The sequence below is a fragment of the Notechis scutatus genome, chromosome 16 (assembly GCF_049901735.1).
Source record: "Notechis scutatus isolate UNSWTSFEM ecotype Mainland chromosome 16, rNotScu1.2, whole genome shotgun sequence".
Classification (NCBI taxonomy): domain Eukaryota; kingdom Metazoa; phylum Chordata; class Lepidosauria; order Squamata; family Elapidae; genus Notechis; species Notechis scutatus.
Genome location: NC_142024.1, coordinates 7,887,593 through 7,910,921, shown reverse-complemented (window position 1 = coordinate 7,910,921; position 23,329 = coordinate 7,887,593). Strand labels below are relative to the sequence as shown.

Here is a 23,329-nt window from a genome sequence, read left to right as displayed (position 1 = left end):
CTGAACCCCCTTCCTGCTCCTGTTTTGGGCTGAAACCCTGCAAGAGGGAGGAGGGGTCTGGTTTCTGTCCTGTGCAAACAGCTGCAGACAGACAGACACACACACACACACACTTCAGTGATAGCCTCCTTAAGGGCACTTCCACACACCGCAACCTCAGTGAGTTCCTGAAATGTTTTAGGTGTGTGTTGGGCGGGGGCGTTGATTCTTCTTCCAAAGTGCTTTTTAAAACCCTTTGCTGTTTTTTTTCTTCCCCTAGCCAAAGTTGCATCCTTTTTTTCTTTCTTTCCCTCAAAGCCAAACCTCCCCGCTGCTATTATTATTTTTTCCCCCCCCATTTCCATTTCATTTTTTTTTTTTTGCAAGGCTCGATGCTGTACTCGGTACTTTCGTAAAAGCCTGCCCCCTTTTTGAGTTTTCACCGAGCCGGAGCGTCGACTGGGGCCGCTTTATTAACTGGCGGCTTGGGCGAAAGACGCCTCTCCCAGCCAGACGCCTCCGCGGCTTTTCCCTGGAGCATCGGTCGGATCTCACCGTTGTTTTAGCTCCCCCGGCGGCGGCGGAGAATTCGCTCTTCCGTCACCGCAAATACCTGATCATTTGCCAGACCCCGGTTTCCTGTTGCTCAATCGTGCCTGTTACTGTTTTACTTCTGAACGCACAAGCCTGGTTTGGTGGGTAAGCTTTTAAACGGGTGGCATGTGAATAAAAGGTCGGAGGAGGTGGGCATGGCCCTTGCTGGGTGGTCGGGGGTACCTAGGCAAGGAAAGGGCTGCCCCTTTGCACAGAGGACGCAAGGGCCGTTCATCTAGCTGGAACCAGGTGGCCCCTGCCTCACTATCCACAAAAAAAGGTTAAGACAGCGGCTGCACAATCCAATTCCCCACCCCGTTCTTTTACCCACACGGGGTGGAGAATAACGTGTCCAGCCTCCGCCTTACCTCTTTTTGAACCCCCTGGGCTCTCGTCACAAGAATTGTGGGGTTTCGTTTGTAGGTGTCAAAAGGGAAATGTGGGGGAAAAATTGCCTAAGAATGAAGTGAGGACGATACGGGAATCATAACGATAAAAGTAATGATCACCAATATTATTATATGCAGGCTGTAATTTAAGATTTTTGTTGTTGTTGTTGTTTTCACTGCTTGGAAACCGGGGAGGCTGTCCCAAGCGAGAGATTGAAGCACTCCAAACTTGGCAACTTTTAAGACTGGTGGGCTTCCAACTCCCGAATTCTCCAGCCAGCGCTGGCTGGAGAATTCGGGGAGTTGGAAGTCCCACCAGTCTTAAAAGTTGCCAAGGTTGGAGACCGCTGTCATGAAAGGGTCAACAGAGTGGTAACTGCGGTCAGTTAATGCCCGTCATGGCTTCGCGTTGGCATCGACGATGCTGGCAGCGGTCAGGCAGGAAGTGTGTTAAGGGTCTCTGCAGCGATTTTGGAAAAGGAGGAAGAAATAATAACGTTGGGGGCTTGCAGGGCCTACTTCCAATCCCTTCCTTTCTCTCTCCCCTTTCTGTAAGGCTGTAAATACTTTGTTTTGTGTTCTTAAGGCCGTGTCCAAGCGACACTTTTTAAAAAGACTTTAACCGTTCGCGTTTTCTTGTGGGTTTTTAAAGACAGGTGGGAGGTGGGGAAGGTGGGGGGTGGGGGGCTAACAATTTCCCTTCGCTTGTTAGCGGGGCGATGGCGGTCTGTCCAATTCATGAAGCAAACTGGGTTTGTACAAAATGTGGGGAGACGCCTTTGCCTACTTCGTTGAATGCATGTTGTTTAAAAAGGAGAGGGGGAAAAAAAGAAAGAATAATAAAACGTCCAAAGAAACTGTATCTCGTTCCTAGGATTGTATAATTTAATTGTAGCTCAAGCCATGATGAGGACGCGAGTCCTGTTTCTGAAATGTTAAGCCTCCCAAATCCTCCCTGTGAACATTCCCTATTCCTTAAAATCAGTATCATGCCTTTGTTTATTGCACAAATGATTTGGGAAGCGGAGATGCCACCCTTCCCTCCTGGATCCAGTGGTCCAGGGGGAAAGTACTCAAAAGCCCATCGTTCAGCCTTGCCATCCCTGGAGGCTGCATAGTGGGAAGGTGCGGTTTGCGAATCTACCTTTGGCTGGAATAAGTCGAACTTAATTGCAGAGCTGCTAAAAGACCAAAAAACGGTGTTTTATCATTTTAAAACCGATGGGGGGAAAGCCGGGATTTTCTAGCACGACACAGTGTGTACCGTCCACGTTTTTGTTTTTTTGAGGTTGCGTGCAAAGGGGAATGAAAGGGTGGCAGAGAAGGACGATTCAAGAGCAATAGTTTTTTTGGCACCCCAAAACCTTATGTCCACTTTTTGCAAAGGTCGCCCGAGTCTTTGATATTGTAAAAGCCAACTATTCAGAATGGAAACGTTTACTGGGTTGTACATAATATTGTGCTTTATATTCTGTATATCGGTTTGTTTTCAAGGGGGCTTTGGGGGCTAACCAGATGTCATGTATTTGTGCACTTGCCAGGAGAAGCTTGCTCCAAAGGGGGGTATGGGTGTGTGTCCACCTTAAAATTTGAGCAATTTGTGACTTCAGGACCCTTCTTGGGGCAAGGGTCTCTAACCTTGGCCACTTTTAAGACTTGGCTGGCTGAGGAACTCTGGGAGTTGAAGTCCACAAGTCTTAAAAGTGGCCAAAGTTGGAGACCCCTGTTCTTCTACAGGATGGTTTCCACGGGCCCCCCTCCCCCCCCTCCCTTGTGCCAAACCTTCCATGCGCACAGAGCCAACCTGTCCCCCTCCCTCCAAAAAAAGGGTGTGGCCCACTCCTCCCTGTTCCACATTGGGGCGATTCCTCCCCCATTCTTGGAGAAGGGGCTTCTGGGGTTGGATCTTCCTTTAACCTTCCCTTCCTCGGATTCTCCGTTAAAGAAGAAGGGGGTGGGTTTCTCTCTGCTCACCCCCCCCCCCCCCAGCCTCCAGGTTTTCTTCTCTTTCATTATGACGATGCACCAAACGGGTTTTCTCTGTCAATCAGGGATGTTCTTGAAGCTTCTCGGTGGGGCTTGGGGATACAGTTGGTTGTGTTTTTGGTTTCGGAGGAAGAAACCCCTGACAATAATAAATGCCAAAATTTCTGGTTACTAAAGTTTTCGTGTTGAGTCTCTTTTCTTTCTCCCCCCAGACCTCCCTCCCACCCACCCACCCCCAGTGCGAATCCTCCTCCTCCCCTGGCGATCGGTGCCACTGGCCAGTCTTCCCCAACGGGCATTGCACCAGGGCAATGTGGCTCAGGAAGTCCATATTCCCCCCCACACACACACACCATTGCAAATCAGCGCAGAAGACACAACTTCCTTGTAGGGTAGGACACCCTGTGCCAAGCGGGCGGAAACCTGGCCACCGGCTGGGTTTCATGCCAGCCTATCGTTGGCCTTTGACCGTGCCGAGGCAGGCTGGCATGAATGGGCATCGGTCGCCTTACCCCCCTCCAAATTGCAACTCGGTTCCCATCGTTAAGAGTGATGGGAGTTGGAGTCCTGCACCTCCTTTCTCCCTGCCCCCCTCGCACCTGCTTAATTACGCAACTTTTCGAGGGGGGAGGGGGAAGAGGAGGAGGAGCGCCAGCGCGGCCTCTGATTGGTGCTTCCCAGGGCGCCTTCGGATTGGCTCGTCTTGCTTCCCGCCCCTTTCCCCTGGAACGAGAGGACTCGTCCATTCGCGGCGCCCGAGGGGGGGTCAGGATGCTCCTTGCCTGTTCCCTGGGAAAGCTTTTGAAAGACGCTTCCGAAAGTTTTATACGTGTGTCCATCTAATAAAACGAGGTATAATCGTGCCCTTTCCCGCGGAGGGGGACAACGAGTCCAAAAAAAAAAAACCCGGCTCCACCCCTGTTCTCACCAAAGGAATGGTTCGGCCCGATTGGCGGCACGCGCGGCCCGGCCTCGCCGCCTTCCACCTCTTCCCTCAGGATCGGGCGGGGGATAGGATGGCGCTGCGGCTGGCTCTGCTCCGCCGGCCGGGCTCCCTCCGCGGGCTGAGGTGAGTCTCTCTCTCTCTCTTCTCTCTTTTCTCTGGGGAGCCGTGGGGCGGAGGCGTCCCCTCAACCGGGGACTCCCACTCCCATCCTCCCCAGCCGGACCCCCGGGGCGCTTCGGGGGCAGCCCCGCCGCCGGGGAGGATGGGGTGGGGGGGGGGTGTCAGGCCCTTCTTGGGAGGGGAGGGAGGGTCCCTCCTGCGGGGGGCGCAAGGCCGTCACTGGGACACCACCCCAACAAGGGGATGGGCTCCACCCCGATTCCCGCCCCCCACACTTTATTTTGGGAAATAATTCATAATTCATAATAATTTTAAAGAAATGATTCGCCCCCTTTTGGAAGTCTCCACACGGCAGCATTTAATGCTGGGGCTCTTGTGATTATTCTAATGGTTATGCTCGCGCTACGTTCATTGTCATTGCTGTATTAATATTATTGACTTTAATAATAATAATAATAATAATAATAATAATAATAATAATAATAATAATAATAATAATAATAATAATAATATCAATAATAATAGCAGCAACAATAATAGTAATAGTAATAGCAGTAAAGATGTAAAGATAATACAGACTGGTAATAATAAAGATAATAAAGACAAATAATAAATGTAATAGTAATAGTAATAATACTAATACTAAGATGCTAATAATAATGGCAACAACCTATATCAACCATCAGTGCCAGTCAATGATATTTGTGATACGTTTTTTAAATGTTCAATTGAGTTTCATTCAGAATAATAATAATAACAATAACAACAATAATTAATAATAATAATAATAATAATAATAATAATAATAATAATAATAATAATAATAATAATAATAATAATATCATTATTATCAATAATAATAGCAGCAACAATAATAGTAATAGTAATAGCAGTAAAGATATAAAGATAATACAGACTGGTAATAATAAAGATAATAAAGACAAATAATAAATATAATAGTAATAATACTAATACTAAGATGCTAATAATAATGGCAACAACCTATATCAACCATCAGTGCCAGTCAATGATATTTGTGATACGTTTTTTAAATGTTCAATTGAGTTTCATTCAGAATAATAATAATGATAATAATAATAATAATAATAATAATTAATAATTAATAATAATAATAACATAATAATAATAATAATAATAATAATAATAATAATAATAATAATAATAATAATAATAATAATAATAATAAATATGCATTTTCTTTCTTTCACCCTCTCTTTATTTGCTGTTTCCCTTATCTTCCTCCTAAGGGAACCTGGCAGGTGTGCCTTCTGGATCCGTTTTTCCCCCCAGTGCCAAGTTCAGCTCCTTTAGGGGGGGAAAAACACTAACCCTTTTTCCTTTTCCTTTTTTAAACTCTGCATTCCAGCCTGGAGCTTAAGAAAAAAGAGACAGGTTAGTCATGGTGATGAAATATTCTTGCTCTGTCATAGGCTAGTGGAAAATTCTCTCTCTCTGTGTGTGTGTCTTTTTGCTTGGTGAGTAGGAATAGAATAGAATAGGGAATAGGAATAGGGTTGAATAGGATAGAATAAAAGAATAGAATAAGGAACAGAACAGAATAAGGAATAGAATAGAGTAGAATGGGAATTGGAATGGAGTGGAGCGCAGAGCAGAATAGAATAGAATAGAATAGAATAGAATTCTTTATTGGCCAAGTGTAATTGACACACAAGGAATTTGTCTTTGGTGCATATGTTCTCAGTGTACATAAGAAAAAATGAAATATATTCATCAAGAATCATAGATACAACACTTAGTGATAGCCATAGAATACCTATAATCAATCAAATCATACTAGAAAACAATAAAAGCAATATAAGTTGAGAAGATACAGATCTGACAGGGCTGGAAGATCAAACTGGCCTTCCGGTTTCCAGCTGCAGCGTAATTTCAATTTAAAAACAATTGCCTTTGCTTGTCAATGTTTTAGAACTATTTGCAGCGCAGGAAGAATTGACCTCAGAGGTGACTTAAAACTTGACTTCAGAAGCCCAATAAAACTGCTAAAAACAGCTGTGACAAGTTATGCAGGTAGTCTTCCACTTACGGCCATTTGTTTAGTGACCCAAGTTACAGCGTCACTTAGAAAAGAAGTGACTTAATGACCAGTTTTTGCCCTTAAGGACCCTCGCAGCGTCCCTGTGGTCACGAGATCGAAATCAGGACCCTTGTCAACTGGCTTGTACTTAGGACAGTTGCACTATTATGGGATTATGTGATCCCCATTTACAACCCTCCCAATCACTTTCAAGCAACGTGGGAAGTCGCCTTTTTTAAACTTAATTATGTGATTCACTTAATAATGTGATTCACTTAACTGCAGTCATTCCCTTAACCATGGCAAAAAAAAAAAAAAAGATAGTACAATCAGGCATGGCTCTCCACCTTGCTTAGTGATAGGAGCCCAATTGTGGTCATAGTCAAGGACTACCTCTAAATTCCTAAGTGATTTGGTTAAGGAAGGCCCAATCCAATGGAAAGCTTTAAATTTGGGGGCCCAGAAAGTTCAGTCTCCTTCTCCCATTTCAGGTCTACCTCTGAATGTGTTCTCTTTATCTACAGGCACTTTCCTTTCTGGTCTTTATCAGAATTAGTAGGGCTTTGGGCTTATCAGCAATGGTTGAGATAAAGCCAACCTGGGAGCAAGGAAACTGAACAGCTGAACTTTTTTTTTGCTCAGATCTTTTGCTTTCAACTTGTGTCCCCAGCCTTCAAACTCAAGGTTATGCCTCAAAAGCCTGCTGAGGCAGAGTAGATCGAACTTTGCAGCAGCCGAGGTACAAAAGTCCACCTCCTCAAGCGTGCATTTTGCTGATCACAAATTCCTGCTTGGAATGTGGAAAGCAAGAAAGAGTTGGAGAGGAAAGGTTATAAAAGAACAGTTGCCTTCTCAGAAAGTGGTATCGTGGAGTAAATACTCTCCATATTTCATAGCGTGTCTCTGCTTTTTTAAAAAAATACACCCACTTGTGAGTATTAGGCTCGGATTGGGGAAACTGACTGCCTCACATCAAACTTACAAAAGGGATTTTCAGTAAATTACTGCTTTGTTCAGTCTTGAGTCCCTAGGGGAGAAACCACACTTTAAACTTTGGTGAACCACATTTTATTTACAACATTCAGACTGAGAACAAGTTCCTGGCACAGCCTGTAAATCCCATAGCATGGCCTTGTTTTCTGACTGACAATGTAAGAAGCATGACACGCAAGGAAAAAGAAATGGGGAGGGAAGTCATTGAGCAGTCATTGGGGGAAGAAATCGATAGGTGTGGTTATTTATAGCTTAGGAAGGCAATGAAGCCTCTCAACAGGAGCAAACAACTTATGTACTGCTACCTGCAAAGCTGTATCAATGCCTGTGAGGGAATCTTTATAGATTATTCCTGTGCCTGTCTCGTTAAAAGACCTGTTTTGCAAAATATATAACAGAAAACGGCAGCATTTTGCACTCCTTAAAAAAACAAATAATGCAAGGTTCAAGTTTTAAATTTCCCTCTCTGTTTTTAGTCCTGGTTTAATGCTTACTTGGGTGTTTATTACTGCACTTGTTCGCCTGCATTTCTTTCTTCCCTCTTTCTCCTAGAACTTCAAAGCAATATACGTGGCTTCCCCCATTCATTCGCCCTTCCTCTTTTAACAGCGCAGCCCTCTTTGGAACTGAAGAACCAAAGCTTTAGTATATCAGGCCTGCAGGTGTCTCAGGGACCCCTTGTGATTCTCGCATAAAGCGAAATAATGTCTTGGGGTGTGTGTTTTTTTTTTGCTCTTCTTTCCCACCCCCCACAGCCTGCGATGGCAGCACCGTGCCTCAGTCAAGGTGGTCAACGAACCCATTTTGGCCTTCAAACCTGGGAGCCCTGAGCGAGCCGCCCTCCAGCAGGTGAGAGAGACAAAGAGAGGGGAGTCCTCATTGTGGCCTAGTAGCTAGAGCAGGTGTATCAAACTTCATTGAGTGCTGCATCAGGGTTTGTTGGGGGGGGGGTTGGCCAGGGTGCAGGTGGCCTGCTTGACGTCACTCGTGTCAGGGCGTCTGTGGTGGCCCGAGCACTTTGCCAGCAAAAACTGGCTCTGTTTCTGGCTGCGACGGACTCCTGCAACCCTCTGCCAGCGAAAACAGAGCTCAGGAGGGCCGGATGTGGCCCGTGGGCCTTGAGTTGGACATCCCTGAGCTAGAGCATCCAGTCAATGGGCAGCAACACGCGTGGAACCCGAGCTCTCGTTGCAGGGTCCGCTTGCTCAGCTACAGAAGCAAAGCTTCACTTTCGATTGGCGGTAATCACAAGCCGTGGTTGCTGTTTAGTGGCCCTGTCTTGCTGGTAATGGGCAGTTAAAAGATTCCAAGATTGAAGGTTTGGAGAAAGTAGGATTTGGGGGAGGGATATGAAGCGAGGAAGAAAGATGGACTCTGCGCATGTACAAAGGGCTGCCAGGAAGGTAGGAAGGACAGCAGGCTTTTTGGTTGTGCAGAACAGCAACACAAATACAGAGAGTCCTTGATTTAGGACCACGATTGAGCCCAAAATCTCTGCGGTTAAGCGAGACATATGTTAAGTGAATTTTGCCCCGTTTTTATGACCTTTCTTGTCACAGGTGGTAAGTGAATCCTGGCAGTTGAAAAGTTAGTAACGCGGTTGTTAAGTGAATCTGGCTTCCCCAGGGACTTTGCTTGCGAGGAGGTCGCAAAAGGGGATCACCTGACCTTGGGTATACGGCAACTGTCATGAATGTGAGTCAGTTGCCAAGCGTCTGAATTCTGATCACGTGACCCCAGGGATGCTTCATAACTCTGAAAAAGGGTCCTAAGTCATTTTTTTTTTCAGTGCTGTTACAGCTTTGACCAGTCACTAAATGAACTATTGTAAGTTGAGAACTATCTGTATCCTATTTGGGGAATTGTTGTGGTTAGCCGGCAGCAGGTGCAGATGGCTGGGGAAAGAAGGACTCAGATGAGGGGCCAGGACCATCCGGGAGTGGACTGCTGCCTTCAGGGATTGTGGGGGCTGGCAGCAGTGATGAGGAGGTTCGAGGAGCCTGTGCCAAGTGCACGTGCACGAAGAATTACTCAGAGGAAAGAACAATTACAGCAGCACAGGCGACTCGGGAGTAAGGCTGCAAGGTCATGGCCCCTCCCGCAAGAAGATAAAAAGCCAGGTCTGGAAAAGCGTTCTTTGCAGACAGCAAAGAAGCTCTGAAGCTCAACTGGTGGACATCTTAGTTCGTGAATCTTGTAAATTAGTTCTTATCTGTGGGTTTTTGGCAGCCTTGACAAACAACTTGGCAAGCCTTTTTCTTGTCGGAGCTAATTAGTGGAAAGCAGCCTTCAGAACAGAATTCGTTATTAAACCTTAAAAGGCGGGGGGCTGCTGCCTTTGTCTGTGTTTGCTCTCTGGGAACCCGGTTGGGCCAGAACAGGAATGAAGAGAAGGGAGGCACAAGGAGGTCTCCAGAACAGGCAAGGTGTGAGCAGCGCAAGGATCAGAGAAAGAATTTGTTGTGATCTGGGGAACGGGAGAGATAGCTAACCTCTTTACAAAGTTGTTACCTTCTATATAGGCTCTGAATGACTTGAAGGGCAAGACCGAAGAGATCCCGTGTGTCGTTGGGGGCGAGAAAGTGTGGACAGCCGACGTGAGGTATCAAGTGTCGGTAAGTTCCACCAGGAAGGGCCTGCTTCATTGGTACTCTGATATAACAGCTATGTTTGTGGCCTATCGGCCACCGACCCCTTCGGCGTCCAAATCAGAGGAGGTGGGAATCAGGGTCAGCACCTGAGAGGGGGAAGAGGGAATGGAGCTGTCAGAGAAAGAGAGACAGCCTGGGCCGTCCGTCAGCCCTCAGATGGAGAGTCCACAGCCCCCAGATCTGGAGGTGGCTGATGAGGAAGAGGAGGAACAGCTGAGTCCAGTGCCTGATGCATAGATGCTCAGAAGGCAGAGGAGAGGAGAGCAGTGGAAATCTATGGGCCGGTCCTTGGGACGGAAGAGCCATTACTGCTAGCAAAGCCCCGCCCTAGCTTTGGGGATAAAAGGCAGGGGGTGCAGATGAATAGATTGTGGTAGACAACTATTCATCTCCCTGCTGGTCCACCACTGATAGCCTGCCCTTCCAAATCCTTTCTGGAAATTATCAGAATTCTTCTTGGAATTTGCAGTGCCTTCTGAGCGTGTGTGTGTGTGTCAGCTGCGGGTGTGTGTGTGTGTGTGTGTGTGTGTAGAGTGAGCACACCTTCCAGGACTTCCTTTGCAAGTGTGGGAAGAGCGAAGGAAAGACTCCTGAGGTGTTGGGCCAGTTCAGGGGAAAAGGGAGCGAGCCTCACTTTTCAAAGAACTTGGAGACCTTGCAGCCTGCTGTGAGAGGGTGTCCGCTGGTGCTTCTACTAAAGGGAAACATTTCATTAGCTACAAAGGGCTTGTCGTGTTTGGGAGCCAGGTCAGAACAAGCTGTGATATACAATCCCCCCGTGTCTTTCCCCAAAATTGCAGACTCTAGTTTTACTTGTAAAAAGAGCGTGGATTGATCCATGTTTGACCAAAGGCCTATAAGTCTCTGTTTGGGGATAACGGTCAGTACTGCTCAGAAGTATTTTATACTCGCTGTGTTTCTTTTGGGGAATCTCCCGCGGTTGGAACGCTTACTTTAAAATAACCAGAGGCGTTTCTGTTTAAAACAAGCGCACAAGGGGGTTTTGGATTCCACTCGGAGGATCGCTGGTCAAAATTGTCAAACGTTTTTTCTTCCTCTTTTTATTTTCCAGCCCTTTAAACATTTACACCGAGTGGCCAAATACTGCTACGCTGATAAGGTGAGCAACGCATCCTGTGGTGTGACTTTTTTTTGGGGGGGAGGAGTGGGAATTTTCACAGGTAGGAATCATTTTGGATTGAGGCTGTACTTGCGAGCACGTTTTATAATTTGTCAGTTCCCGAGAGCCGTCTACAAAGGAGGGTGACCCGTTGTTTGTCTGAGCGACTCACTGTTCTGTCCCCTGACTCCAGGCGTTGAGTCTCACCGTTTCTGCCTTTGAGATGAATTTATTTTCTCCTTCCTGAGGCAGCAGAATTTAACCCTTCATTGGGAAGTTTCCTACCCAATTACTCTTCCGTGCCAGCCATTAGGAGCTGTAACCACAACACAGCCTATAGATAAAGGAGTGCCCGGTGAAGGCAGGGTTATACAAAAAAAAACCCTGAAACCTGTTGTGGCCAACAGCAGCCAGTGGAGCTGGAAGCAGATTCGGACAGGGAGGAGGTTGGGGAGGAACCTGGGCCAGTCCTGGAGTCTGGGAAGGGCTCTGACGAAGGCTCTGTGTGGGAGGTAGAGATGGGGCCAAGGCCATTGAACAGTTATCAGCTGCCTTCGGAGTTGGAGATTAGTGAGGCAGAAGAACAGCTGGAGCCTGATCCCAGTGTGCGCATGCACAGAGCTGCCAGACGAAGGGAACAGCTGAGGAACAAGGGCCAACTCGGGAGTAAAGCCACAGGTGGATGGTGAATGGCCCCTTCCCTAGGGAATAAAAGAGGAGCGAAAGGGGAGAGGGGCTTTGCAGGAAACAATTAAATGTCCATTCTGGCATGCTTGCCAAGTATTGCTGTGTCTGAAAGATATCGGCCTGGCTCCTCTCCAAGCCTGATAAAGGTTTGTAATTGGGAACTATTGTGAAAGATTGTTGGCCAGGACTTTGTTGGAGAGGAAATTCATTGTAAATCAAACGAAAGGGGTTCATCTGGATGAGGATTCAGCTTTGTGCTGTTGGGGAAAGCCCAGGTCAGAACAAAACCGGATCACAGAAGTTTTTGGTCACCTCCGGCCATCCTTTGTGAATAATTGGGTTATTAGAAAAAGAGGAAATGTGTCAGCCTTCAAGATCTTTTCTACTGCTTTGCATCTTTTGGCTGCCATAAGTAACGGGGGGAGGGGATATGTCTGGGAAGAGAGCTGGAGGTGTTACATTCTTGTGTTGTGTAAATGAGGAGTGGGGGGGAGTATAAATTCCTGCTTTTAGGTTTCTATTCCTCGCTTAGCTTTCTTCTCTCTGCGCAGCTGCAAATCTTTATCAAAATATGTCAAGGTCAACGGACAGAGGCCTCATCACCACCTGAAGATGCCCACATGATCATATTCACAACTTTTAATTGGAAGACTCATTTGAACTTTGAGTCTAAGTTTTTCTTTCTTGAATTTTGAATGGAGCACCACCTGACAAAATGTTTAGCCCTTGATGGATGGGAGTCGTAAGGGATTAACCTGTTTTTAAAGCCAACCGAGATACTGGCCGCCCTTGTGGCAGTGAGTCCCACAATTCCCTTGGTGGTTCTAGCATTAAAAAAAGTGCGTGTGTGTCTGTGAGTCTCCTGTGCTGCACTTCCTTCCGAAAAACTCCTGTCCTCGGTTCATAAATAACGGTGGGAGGCTTTGCAGGGAAGGACCTCCAATGTTTCTTTGTTGTTTTGCTGAAACGAACCCCCTTTAATTCTCTTGCCAACCTCTAGGACTTGTTGAATAAGGCCATTGTCTCTGCTTTGGGTGCCCGGAAGGAATGGGACCTCCGGCCCATCCAGGACCGGGCGGAGGTCTTCTTCAAAGCGGCCGACATCCTGAGCGGGCCCAGAAGGGCAGAGATCTTAGCCAAGACCATGGTGGGACAGGTAAGTGGGTGCATGGCTGGCTTGGGGTGTCACAGCCCTTCTGAAGGGGGGAAACCAGCACAGCCCCAGGCGAAATGAAGAAATATGTTGCAATTGTATTAGAAGCTTCCTTGGGTGGGATAAAAAACAAATATTTCCCTCAACACTATTCAGCTCTTTACAAAGTGTACACTACTATTACTGTTAACCTTCTCATCACTCCTTTTCACCCATCCCCTCCCACTTGTGACTGTATGACTGTAATCTTGTTGCTTGTATCCTTACGATTTATATTGACTGTTTCCTAGTATGATTTGATTGCACCCTGTGACTATCGTTGTACGTCATGATTCTTGATTCTTAATGTATCTTTTATGTATACTGAGAGTATTTACACCAAGACAAATTCATTATGTGTCCAATCACGCTTGGCCAATAAAGAATTCTGTTCTGTTCTGTTCTATTCTATTCTAATTGTTCCCTATGACTATCATTAAGTGTTGTACCTGATTATTCTTGACTCTTGACGAATGTATCTTTTCCTTTATGTGCACTGAGAGCATTTGCACCAAGACAAATTCCTTGTGTGTCCAACCACACTTGACCAATAAAGAATTCTATTCTATTCTATTCTATTCTATTCTATTCTATTCTATTCTATTCTATTCTATTCTATTCTATTCTATTCCCTATTCTATTCCCTATTCTATTCCCTATTCTATTCCCTATTCTATTCTATTCCCTATTCTATTCCCTATTCTATTCTATTCCCTATTCTATTCCCTATTCTATTCTACTCTACTCTACTATTGTTCCCTATGACTATCATTAAGTGTTGTACCTGATGATTCTTGACTCTTGACGAATGTATCTTTTCTTTTATGTGTACTGAGAGCATTTGCACCAAGACAAATTCCTTGGGTGTCCAACCACACTTGACCAATAAAGAATTCTATTCTATTCTATTCTATTCTATTCTATTCTATTCTATCCTATTCCTATTCTATTCTATTCCTATTCTATTCCCTATTCTATCCCTATTCTATCCTATTCCTATTCTATTATATTCCTATTCTATCCCTATTCTATTCTACTCTACTCTACTATTGTTCCCTATGACTATCATTAAGTGTTGTACCTGATTATTCTTGACTCTTGACAAATGTATCTTTTCTTTTATGTGTACTGAGAGCATTTGCACCAAGACAAATTCCTTGGGTGTCCAACCACACTTGGCCAATAAAGAATTCTACTCTACTCTACTCTACTCTACTCTACTCTACTCTACTCTACTCTACTCTACTCTATTTGGCTTAGCGGCTGTCGGTTGCTAACCCTGAGATGTTGCTAGCTTTGTCCAAAGTCTCTGCTCCCCCCCCCCACCCCCCAAAAAACCCCTCTACAGTCTTGCCTTGACATGCTTACCCCTTCCCCCCTTTATCTCCAGGCTAAAACAGTCATCCAAGCAGAAATCGACGCGGCCGCAGAACTGGCGGACTTCTTCCGCTTCAACGCTAAATACGCCCTGGAGTTGGAGGAGGAGCAGCCTATCAGCGCCCCGCCCAGCACCAACAGCCTGGTGTATCGGGGGCTGGAGGTAGGGTCAGCGTTCAGTTCTGATTTGGCAGGATCTGGGGGAAACTGAGCCCCGTCTTTTGCCATCACCTGGTAAGGGTGTGTGTGGGGGTTGTGTGAAGTTGAGCTCCAGAGAATTAAAGTGTGTGTGTGTGTCTTCTCCACTGAGCTGCTGAGGGCTGTCCAGTCCCCTTGCCCAAGCAGGGGACTTTCCAACGAGCAGGGAGAGGCATTTGCACACACACCCTCCTCCTTTTAAACAACCCCCCAGGCCACTGTGCTTCTGTACAGATCATAAAAATGGCTATTTAGGAATCACGCACATTGGGGGTGTCGTTCTTGTTTCTCCCAAGATAGTGAGGAGAGAAACTGGAAGCTAAAGCAAGCATGAGGTACCCTCCTCACCTCCCTTAACAGACAGCAAAACAGAAATGATCTGTTATTCCCTACCCGTCCCCACCCGTCCTGCTGCTTCCTCTCCACACACCTTTTCTGGCACGAGGACTTAAGAATCTCGAAACGGGGGGCGGGGGAACAGCCACGCTTTCAAAAAAGAGGTCACTGTCCCTCAGGCTCCAGGCCCCAGTCGGTCCGAGGTCGGGGCTTGCGAGGGGGGGTGCGCCTCTTTATCCTGCACCCTTTTTACCACTTCCCCTTTCCTCTCCCGCAGGGCTTTGTGGCTGCGATCTCCCCCTTCAACTTCACCGCCATCGGAGGGAACCTGGCGGGAGCCCCGGCGTTGATGGTGAGTTCCGCGGATCCCTTCTTTGCGCCTCCCAACCGCAGCCTTTCAAAATGGGCACACACACACACACACAGAGTCTCTTTTCTGCTTCTGGGGGCGCCTACAAACAGAATATTCTCTGCTTCTGCCTCACCAGCTGTGGAAGCGCTTCTCGGGATCCCCCAAAAACAATCCCTTCGCGCCCTTGAGGACTAGGTCCTCCTTCGAGCTTGCATCCCGAAGAAGCTAAAGAGGGCTCTTTTTTTTCCCCCTCAACCTTCCCCCCCCGCTCCCTCTTCTGCCAGGGCAACGTGGTCCTTTGGAAACCCAGCGACTCGGCCCTGCTGTCCAGTTACGCCGTCTACCAGATCCTCCTCGAAGCCGGGCTGCCTCCCAGCGTCATCCAGTTTGTCCCAGCAGAGGGCACCACATTCGGGGACACCGTAACCGGCTCGGAGCACTTGGCTGGCATCAACTTCACCGGCAGCGTCCCGTAAGCGTGGCTTGCCCAGCAGAGGGTGGGAAGGATGACACTCTGTGTGTGTGTGTATGTTTGTGTGTTTGTGTCCCTGGGGGCCCCACTCCTCAATTTAAGGAAGCCCCGTGTATCCTATCTTACAAACGCTGGGCCTTTTGAAACCATGTCACTTCCTGTCACTTGCAGCTTTCCTAACCTCCCTCTCACTGGGACAGAAAGCATCTTTGAGGACTCCACCCATATCACTCAAAACAGCTAAAAAACCCGACCTAGAATGGAAAGCGGAGGTCCAGGCGCTCCGACTTCAACCCCCAACACTTCTCAATCCTTCCCCCCCCCTCCAAAAAAAAGGTCCAATCGAGCTAAGACTTTCGACAGAACGAATGTTTATATTTTGAGAAAGCTTCCTGGGTCAAGGCAGATGGTTCGTTGTTGTTATGCTTTCGCCTGCTCTGTTTCCGCCCTGTTTTTCAGAAGCCCCTTTTTAGGTCCCAGGGATTTGCAACCCGAAAGGGAAACAGTTCTGGCTTTCTGGGCTTTTCTCTCCTCCCTCCCCCCCCTCCCCTCCTCCTCCCCTTTCTCGATTTCAAGTGTGACCAACTTCTTGCTTTTCCAAAACAATAAAAATGCTAATAGCTTCACCCCAGGAGTTCCACACTCTGCCTTTTAATTTATGAGCCTTCCCTCCTCTCGCCCCGCTTAAGGAGCAGGGGAGCAACCAACCGAGCATAGCTTTTTTTTCCTCTTCTCTTCTCTCCTCCGCATATGAGCGCCTGGCGGTTTTAATAGTCACACCGCCTTTTCAGAGAGCCAGAGATTTGCAAGCATTGGGGAAGGGGGGGGGAGTAGGCCCTTCTCACTCCCCCACACTCCCAAGATAACCTCTGCTGATAGATAACTAAATAGCCAGCCGCCTCCTTGCAAAGAATTTTGTCTCAGTGTTATTGTTGTTGTTGTTTTTAAAAAGTTTCAGGTTTCAGAAGTTGTGGCATAGGGAGAAAGGAAGTGCTAAGAGAACGAGAGGTGCTTCATGCTAACCCCAGTCGGACCCCCAGCAGGGTGTGAGTTTGAAAAGGCCTGCCCCTGCCCTTGTGTGCATCCAGACCTTGTCACTGGCTTAGTGCCAGTAGAAGAGAGAGAGAAAAAAAGTGGAACCATTAAGGTCTTTTCTGATCATCTTTTTTTCTTTTCTTTTTTTTAAGGACTTTTAAGCGTCTCTGGAAGCAGGTCTCTGAAAATCTCGACCGCTATCGCACTTTCCCTCGGCTGGCTGGGGGTAAGAAATGGGAATGTTTATTTGATTTTATTTCCCATCCACCCCGAGAAGGCAAAAAACAACAACCAACCCCCAACAACCCCAGAAGAGCTCTTCATCGTGAATCCAAAGAACGTTGGGTAGCAATAGCAATGGCACTTGAGACTTATATACCGCTTTTGCAGTGTTTTTACAGCCCTCCCTAAGCGGTTTTACAGAGTCGGCCTCTTGCCCCCCAACAATCTGGGCCCTTGTTTTTCCAACCTTGGAAGGATGGAAGGCTGAGTCAACATGCCGGTCAACATCGAACTTGAGCCGGTCAACATCGAACTCCTGGCAGTGGGCAGAGTTTGCCTGCAATGCTGTATTTTAACTAGAAGGAAGGGAAGGGAAGAAAGAAGGAAGGAAGGGAAGGGAAGGAGGAAGGAAGGAAAATAGCAATAGCCCTTATATACCGCTTCACAGTGTTTTTACAGCCCTCCCTAAGCGGTTTTACAGAGTCAGCCTCTTGCCCCCCCACAGTCTGGGTCCTCTTTTTACCCACCTCAGAAGGACCTTGAGCCAGTTGACCTTGAGCCAGTCAGGATCGAACTGCCAAATTGCAGGCACCCGGCAGTTCCGCAGAAGTAGCCCTGCCGTACTGCGCTCTTAACCGCTTGCGCCACTGCAGCTTGGGTAGCTTCCTAATCCGCTGCGCTGACGGTCTCCTGCGTGTATCGCCGGCTGACTCTTTTAAAACCAAATAGCCAGCGGCACCCCGGATGCTTGGTGGCAAGCGGAAAGCCCCCCGATCTCTCTCTCTCTGCCAGCACGGCGAGGAAGTATTTGCCAATCTCGCAGGGACCGGCCAGGCACCCAACCTGTGCAATTTCTCCAGGGTCCCCACTGTGTTAGTGGAGGAGGCGCTTCTCCTTCCGCACCCCTTCCCAGCAATTCCACACAGACCTGGGGGGTTCCTCGTTGTTTCAACACCTTTTTTTAAGTAACTGGACTCTCCTCCATCCCAACTAAGTCGCCCAACTTGTCTCCCATCCTCAGAATGCGGAGGGAAGAATTTCCACTTCGTCCACGCCTCGGCTGACGTGCCCAGCGTGGTGAGCGGGACAGTCCGCTCGGCCTTTGAGTACGGTGGCCAGAAGTGCTCGGCCTGCTCCCGCCTCTATGTGCCGGACTCTCTGTGGCCTCGCGTCAAAGCCGGCCTGCTGGAGGAGCATCAGAAGATCAAAGTGGGAGATGTGAGTTGTGGCTTGGCTGCTTCCCCGGCTGCCTCTGAGGCCCCTAAAGTCGTTTCTCCATGGGGGGGCTTCCCCTCTCCCCCCGTTTCCCCAGGCCCACATTCCATCTCAACAGGAGCTCTTGTGTGTGTGTGTGACTTAAGAATTAACTTTCGGGGCATGACTATAGAAGGATGGTCTTTGATATGTGTTTAGCCCAAGGGTCTTCAGACTTGGCAATTTTAAGACTTGTGGGACTTCAACTCCCAGAATCCCATGACTGGAAGAGGAATTCTGGGAGTTGAAGTCCACAAGTCTCAGAGCTGTCAAGGTTGAAGACCCCTGGTCTAGTCTAAGGCAGCGGTGTCAAACTCGCTTTCATTGAGGGCTGCATCAGGGTTGTGTTTGACCTCCGGGGGCCGTGTGGGTGCAGCCAGCCCAGTGTCACTCGATGTCGGGCACCTGTGGCGGCCCGAGCACTCAGCCAGCCAAAATGGACTCCCGAGCTCCGTTTTCAGCTGCAACAGCCTCCTTGCAACCCTTTGCTGTGCCTCTTCCCTCCCTCTAGAGGCACCGCGGGTCAGTCCTTTGTTGTTTCCGGGGTGGCCCCACCGGGCCAGATCTAAGCACCCCGCAGGCCAGATGTGGCTGCGGGCCTTGAGTTTGACACCCCTGGTCTAAGAGATAAAAGGAAACACGAAAGGAAGGAGGGAGATGGAGGGAGGAAGGGGAAAAAGTAAGCTCAGGGGTCCTTTTTATTTTTCTAAAAACCACGGGGGGAGACTTTTGAAAGTTTGGGGAAATTTCTAGAATCGGAGAACTTTACAGGCTGAAAATCATGAGATCTTCCCACCTCCAGATCCAGCCTCTAGAGTCTGAACTCGTAGATAATAGGGAGCCACGTTCAAATTTCTCCCAAACTCCTTATATTTTCCTTTGTTGGGCTTTCTCCACAGCCAGCTGAAGATTTCGGAACGTTCTTCTCCGCTGTGATTGATAGCAAGGTCAGATCTCATTCTTCCTTGTGAGTCTAAACCAGCTTTCGTCCCCCCACCCCAGGCAGAATGTTTTATGCTTTGACATTTGCATGTGCAAACAAGTCCTTAGAATAAGTCTGTGTGTGTGTGTGTGTGTGTAACTTGCACTCTTAGAGACAGTAGTTTCAATGTTGAGAGAGCGCATCCTTCGTCATCATTTCACAAGCTCTTTTCAAGTCGAGAGGAGCACGTCCTGGGCCGTTTGCTTTTACGTGTTCTTGTCCTAAGATCTTTTTCCGCTTGTTGTATTAGAAGTTAGTTCTTTGCTACACGGATGTAACTGCACTTTTTTTTTTCATTTTGCTGCTGTTTCTTTCAGGCGTTCGTGCGCATCAAGACATGGCTCAAGCACGCCGAATCCTCACCCAACCTGACCATCCTAGCCGGAGGCGGCTGCGACGATGCGGTGGGCTATTTTATCCAGCCGTGCATTGTGGAGACAAAGGACCCCAAGGATCCCATCATGCAAGAGGCGAGTCTTTGCGATGGGGAGCGGGGGCACCAAGGGGTGATCCTCCTGCCTTGGGAGGAGGCTAAATACCTCCCACAGTCTTTGCTTGTTCCCGGTGAGCGCCAGTCCTCATCCACGCACCTTTCTGCGAGAGTTTAAAAGCATCTCTGATTGTTGCAAACACACCGTTTAATTCAGCTCTTGGCAGACCCTCTCCAGGGCTCCCAACAGGTGCTGGAAAATGTAGTTCAGGCGCCTCCACAGCGATACACAGTGGGCTCTCACTTTAGACGTAATTTTCCTAGCGAAAGTGCCCCCCCAAAGTTTGACAGAAACCTAGACGATGGTTTTCCCCTATGCACCGGCCTTTAATTTCAGTTCGTTTTCTCTCTCTTTCCCCGCGCGCGCAGGAAATCTTTGGGCCAGTTCTGTCGGTGTACGTCTATCCAGAGAAACAATACAAGGATATTCTCCACCTGATTGACAGCACTTCTCCCTACGGCCTCACAGGGGCGGTGTTTGCCCAGGATAAGTAAGCACTTGGGGGGTGGGTGGTCATGGGGTGGGGAGGTCACCCTCTACTTGGATCGAATGTTACTGTCCCGGAGAATTGGGAAATAACGGTCAGTTTTAAGGAGGAGGTGGGACCAGACCCAAATACTCTTAACCTTCTCCCAGCTCAATTGCAGCGGGCCAGAAGTTCCCCAGTCTTCAGTGTTGTCGTGGCCACAATATCCCAGCCTTAACGAAACCCCTTTGATCTGGAGTAGTATATCTTAAAGGGGAGGCGGTGGCTTCAGGGGCTAAGACGCTGAGCTTTGTCGATCAGAAAGGAAGGGTCGGTAATTCAGCGGTTCGAATCCCTGGCGTAGCCGCGTCACGGAGTGAGCTCCCCGTTCCTTGTCCCAGCTTCTGCCAACCTAGCAATTCGAAATAATGTAAAAAAATGCAAGTGGAAAAAAGAGGGACCACCTTTGGTGGGAAGCGAACAGCGTTCCGTGGGCCTTCGGGCGTTTAGTCCTGCCGGCCGCATGACCACGGAGACGTCTTCGGACACAGCGCCGGCTCTTCTTCGGCTTTGTGACGGAGATGAGCAGCGCCTGCTAGAGCCAGAAACGACTAGCACGGATGTGCGAGGGGAACCTTTTACCTTTTAGGCCCTGGGGAAGAGGACCCCCAGCAGTGGCATATGAGCGCCACCTTTAGTATATCTTAGAACTCTGGGGAAGGGGCTAAAACCCTTCTGCCCCCTTGCTGGGAATTCTGAACTCTTTCCCGTCCCATCCTCTTTGCTCAGGGCCGTGATCGATGAAGCCACCAAACTGCTAAGGAACGCGGCCGGGAATTTCTACATCAATGACAAATCCACCGGTGCGGTGGTGGCCCAGCAGCCGTTTGGGGGCTCTCGGGCATCAGGTACGTGGAGGGGTCAGATTGGGGGCGGGCGTGCTTCTCCCCTGGCCTGTTGTGAGAATATTTTGCACCACTTTATGATTTGGCGCTCTTGTTGTCATCACCGTTATCATCCTTGTCATCATTGTTATGGGTCTCCCCATCCCTGCCAACGGCTCCCAAGTACAGACAAAACGTTTGTTAACCGCTACACCTCGTTGTGGGTCGTTGGCACAAACAAGGGAGCCTCTGACACGCTGCGGCCGCCTTCGCCCGTCGCCCAATTCTTGTGAGTCGCGAAACAAGCTCAGCAACCACTTTCTCGCAACCACACGACGGCCCCAGGCAAGACGTGGGAAAGCGAGCCTGTGGTTTTCGTGGGACAGTGTGAGGTCTAGCGACTTGGCACGTTCGGTCGCAGAGGATGCCAATGCATTCCTTTCTTCTTTTTTGGACATAGGAACCAATGACAAGCCGGGCAGCGCTCACTACATCCTGCGGTGGACGTCTCCCCAGGCGGTGAAGGAGACCCACGAGCCCCTGGGGGACTGGAAGTACCCTTACATGCAGTGACGTGGCTTATGGGTCCCTTGGAAGTCTTGGGCGGTGACCGTTGGTGCGATGGGCTGTGTTTCTCTCCAGCAGCCTTCCTTGCCCGTCTCTCCTCAGGCACAAATTGCAAGGAGTGAATCGATTTCCTTCTCTCTCACTTGGACACCTTTGGAGAATTAACAAAATAATAATCCTACTGAAAAAAAAAAATCAAAATTTATTCCTCCGCTTCAGCACTGCCATGTTTGTTGATTTCTCCGGCGAGGCTTTGCCTGCTGAACCCTCTTAAAATGTGCATTCTTCAACTTTTGTATCTTGTTTCTGATAAAAATTTTGGCTGCCTTTGGAGGGGAGAAGTAACTTATGCTAAAGGCAGCCTGGTGAATCTCTTTCGTTCAAGAAACGGAGCCAGGGAGAAAGCAGATCCGGAGGAATTGCGAGCATCGATCAACACCCAAGAAGAGCCAAGCGCCTAGAAACTTCCTTCTCGTGCCTCCTAAGGAAGAGGTGGGCTGGCATTTTTGCTGAAAAGTTTTCGCTTGAGTGCTTGGACAGTTCACCCTCCAGATGGGATGCTGGTTCTTTTTAAAAGATCTATTTTTGTAAAAAATGTGAACACTCAAATCAGGGAGAAGCAATGCTTTTAAAAAAAGGGGGGACTTTTGCTAGCTTGCCAACTAAACTAATTCTCTGCAAAAAGCTCTAAAATCAAGGGACGGAAGAATAAAAATCGAATGTATGAAACCGATCGATTGAGGAAAGGCTGACGAACCGATAATTTGCAGTACCTTAAAGGGCATAAAAGCTTTATATATATAAAAAAGATCTCCACGACTGTGTTTGTGCATCATGGCTACACCATTTGCCCTGTATTGCTGACTAACATTTTTAGCCCTTGTAGCTTTGGAAAATGGATTTATATAACGGATCGCGTAAGCAGATGTAAACCAATTTGGTTCTTACTCCATTAGTTCTGAAACTCCGATCTTACTCATCGCTTTTGTTCCTAGATAATTGTTTTGATTCCTGGTCCAGACTCATGTTGTCATGATTTCCTGCCAAGCTGAATTTACATTTCCATTTTTTTTGTGTGTGTTTATGCACATCGCATTTCCATCACTTCAAGTTCCTGTACGGACTGAAATGCTCCAAAATCTGCTCTTAATTTTTCTTGCACAAAAAGACTCCTTTCTTGCTTGCTTTGCCTTTATTTAAGTCTGTTTAACCCTCCGAGAACGGCAGCAGTTGATTGTTACCACAGAAAGGTCTCAACACTGGATGTGCTTCCAAAACAGAAAGAAAAATACCCAACTAGGGTAGCTAAATAAATATCTCCCCGTTTCATGATGGCTCATCGTTTCCAGAGAAGGAAAAAAACCTCCAATATGGGAAACTACCAAGTCTTGAGGTCATTCCTTGAAGCTCTTTTTGTTCCTTTAAAAAAAATAATCGTAATTCTTATTGTGTTGTAAGATAAAATAACGTACAAAATACGAAAGTAAGTAAGGAAAGCAGTAGGGAGGAAGAGGGGGAAGAGAAGTGAGGAAGGATTAGGAAAAAGAAAAGGTAATGACTTCTGACCCTGTTGCAGTAAAATAAGGCATTTAACAACAAATCACAACTTTTCGTGGTTTTTTTTTTTCATAATCCTATAAACTAGCCATTTCTATAAGGATCTGTAAAACCCAAAATCAAAATTTAATTCTTTTCCCACTCCAAGCACAAAGCTCCGAAGCGGTCTCCGTGTGGAAACAAGAGCACTTATATCCTTTTCTTTAATCAAAATAACGTCCATTTTGCCATTTCAGCCAACTCTTTATCAACTTTGGCAACCATTCGTCCATGGTAGGAATCGAAGTGCTCTTCCATTTGTGTGTGGGGGGGCATACAGTAGCCTTGCTGTATAGCGTCAAAAACTTCCAAATTTTGGAGCATGATTCACATTTTAATACAGAAACATTTTGAAAATGAAGGAGCTTTTTTTTTTTTCAT

General features: G+C 47.6%; 1 protein-coding gene and 1 long non-coding RNA gene across 2 annotated transcripts; both read left to right on the top strand.

Moving 5' to 3' along the window:
* The first annotated feature begins 3,934 nt into the window (after positions 1-3,934).
* On the top strand, positions 3,935-23,028 carry ALDH4A1 (aldehyde dehydrogenase 4 family member A1). The gene is made up of 15 exons (XM_087944799.1): positions 3,935-4,017; positions 7,822-7,915; positions 9,589-9,681; positions 10,790-10,837; positions 12,525-12,680; positions 14,107-14,256; positions 14,905-14,979; positions 15,264-15,451; positions 16,639-16,712; positions 17,730-17,926; positions 18,862-18,909; positions 19,262-19,414; positions 19,804-19,925; positions 20,691-20,809; positions 21,246-23,028. The coding sequence occupies exons 1-15, from the start codon at positions 3,965-3,967 to the stop codon at positions 21,356-21,358; spliced, it is 1,683 nt and encodes a 560-aa protein (XP_087800925.1). The 5' UTR covers positions 3,935-3,964; the 3' UTR covers positions 21,359-23,028.
* On the top strand, positions 5,443-7,813 carry LOC148129418 (uncharacterized). The gene is made up of 3 exons (XR_015745525.1): positions 5,443-5,514; positions 5,548-5,610; positions 5,669-7,813. It is a non-coding gene; the product is annotated as an uncharacterized LOC148129418 (long non-coding RNA).
* Positions 23,029-23,329: the final 301 nt, after the last annotated feature.

Coding starts and splice junctions, on each gene's coding strand:
- ALDH4A1 (XM_087944799.1), top strand. CDS start 3,965: ATGGCGCTGCGGCTGGCTCTGCTCCGCCGGCCGGGCTCCCTCCGCGGG. Junction 14,257..14,904: donor TGGTGTATCGGGGGCTGGAG/GTAGGGTCAGCG, acceptor CCTCTCCCGCAG/GGCTTTGTGGCTGCGATCTC. Junction 14,980..15,263: donor CGGGAGCCCCGGCGTTGATG/GTGAGTTCCGCG, acceptor CTCTTCTGCCAG/GGCAACGTGGTCCTTTGGAA.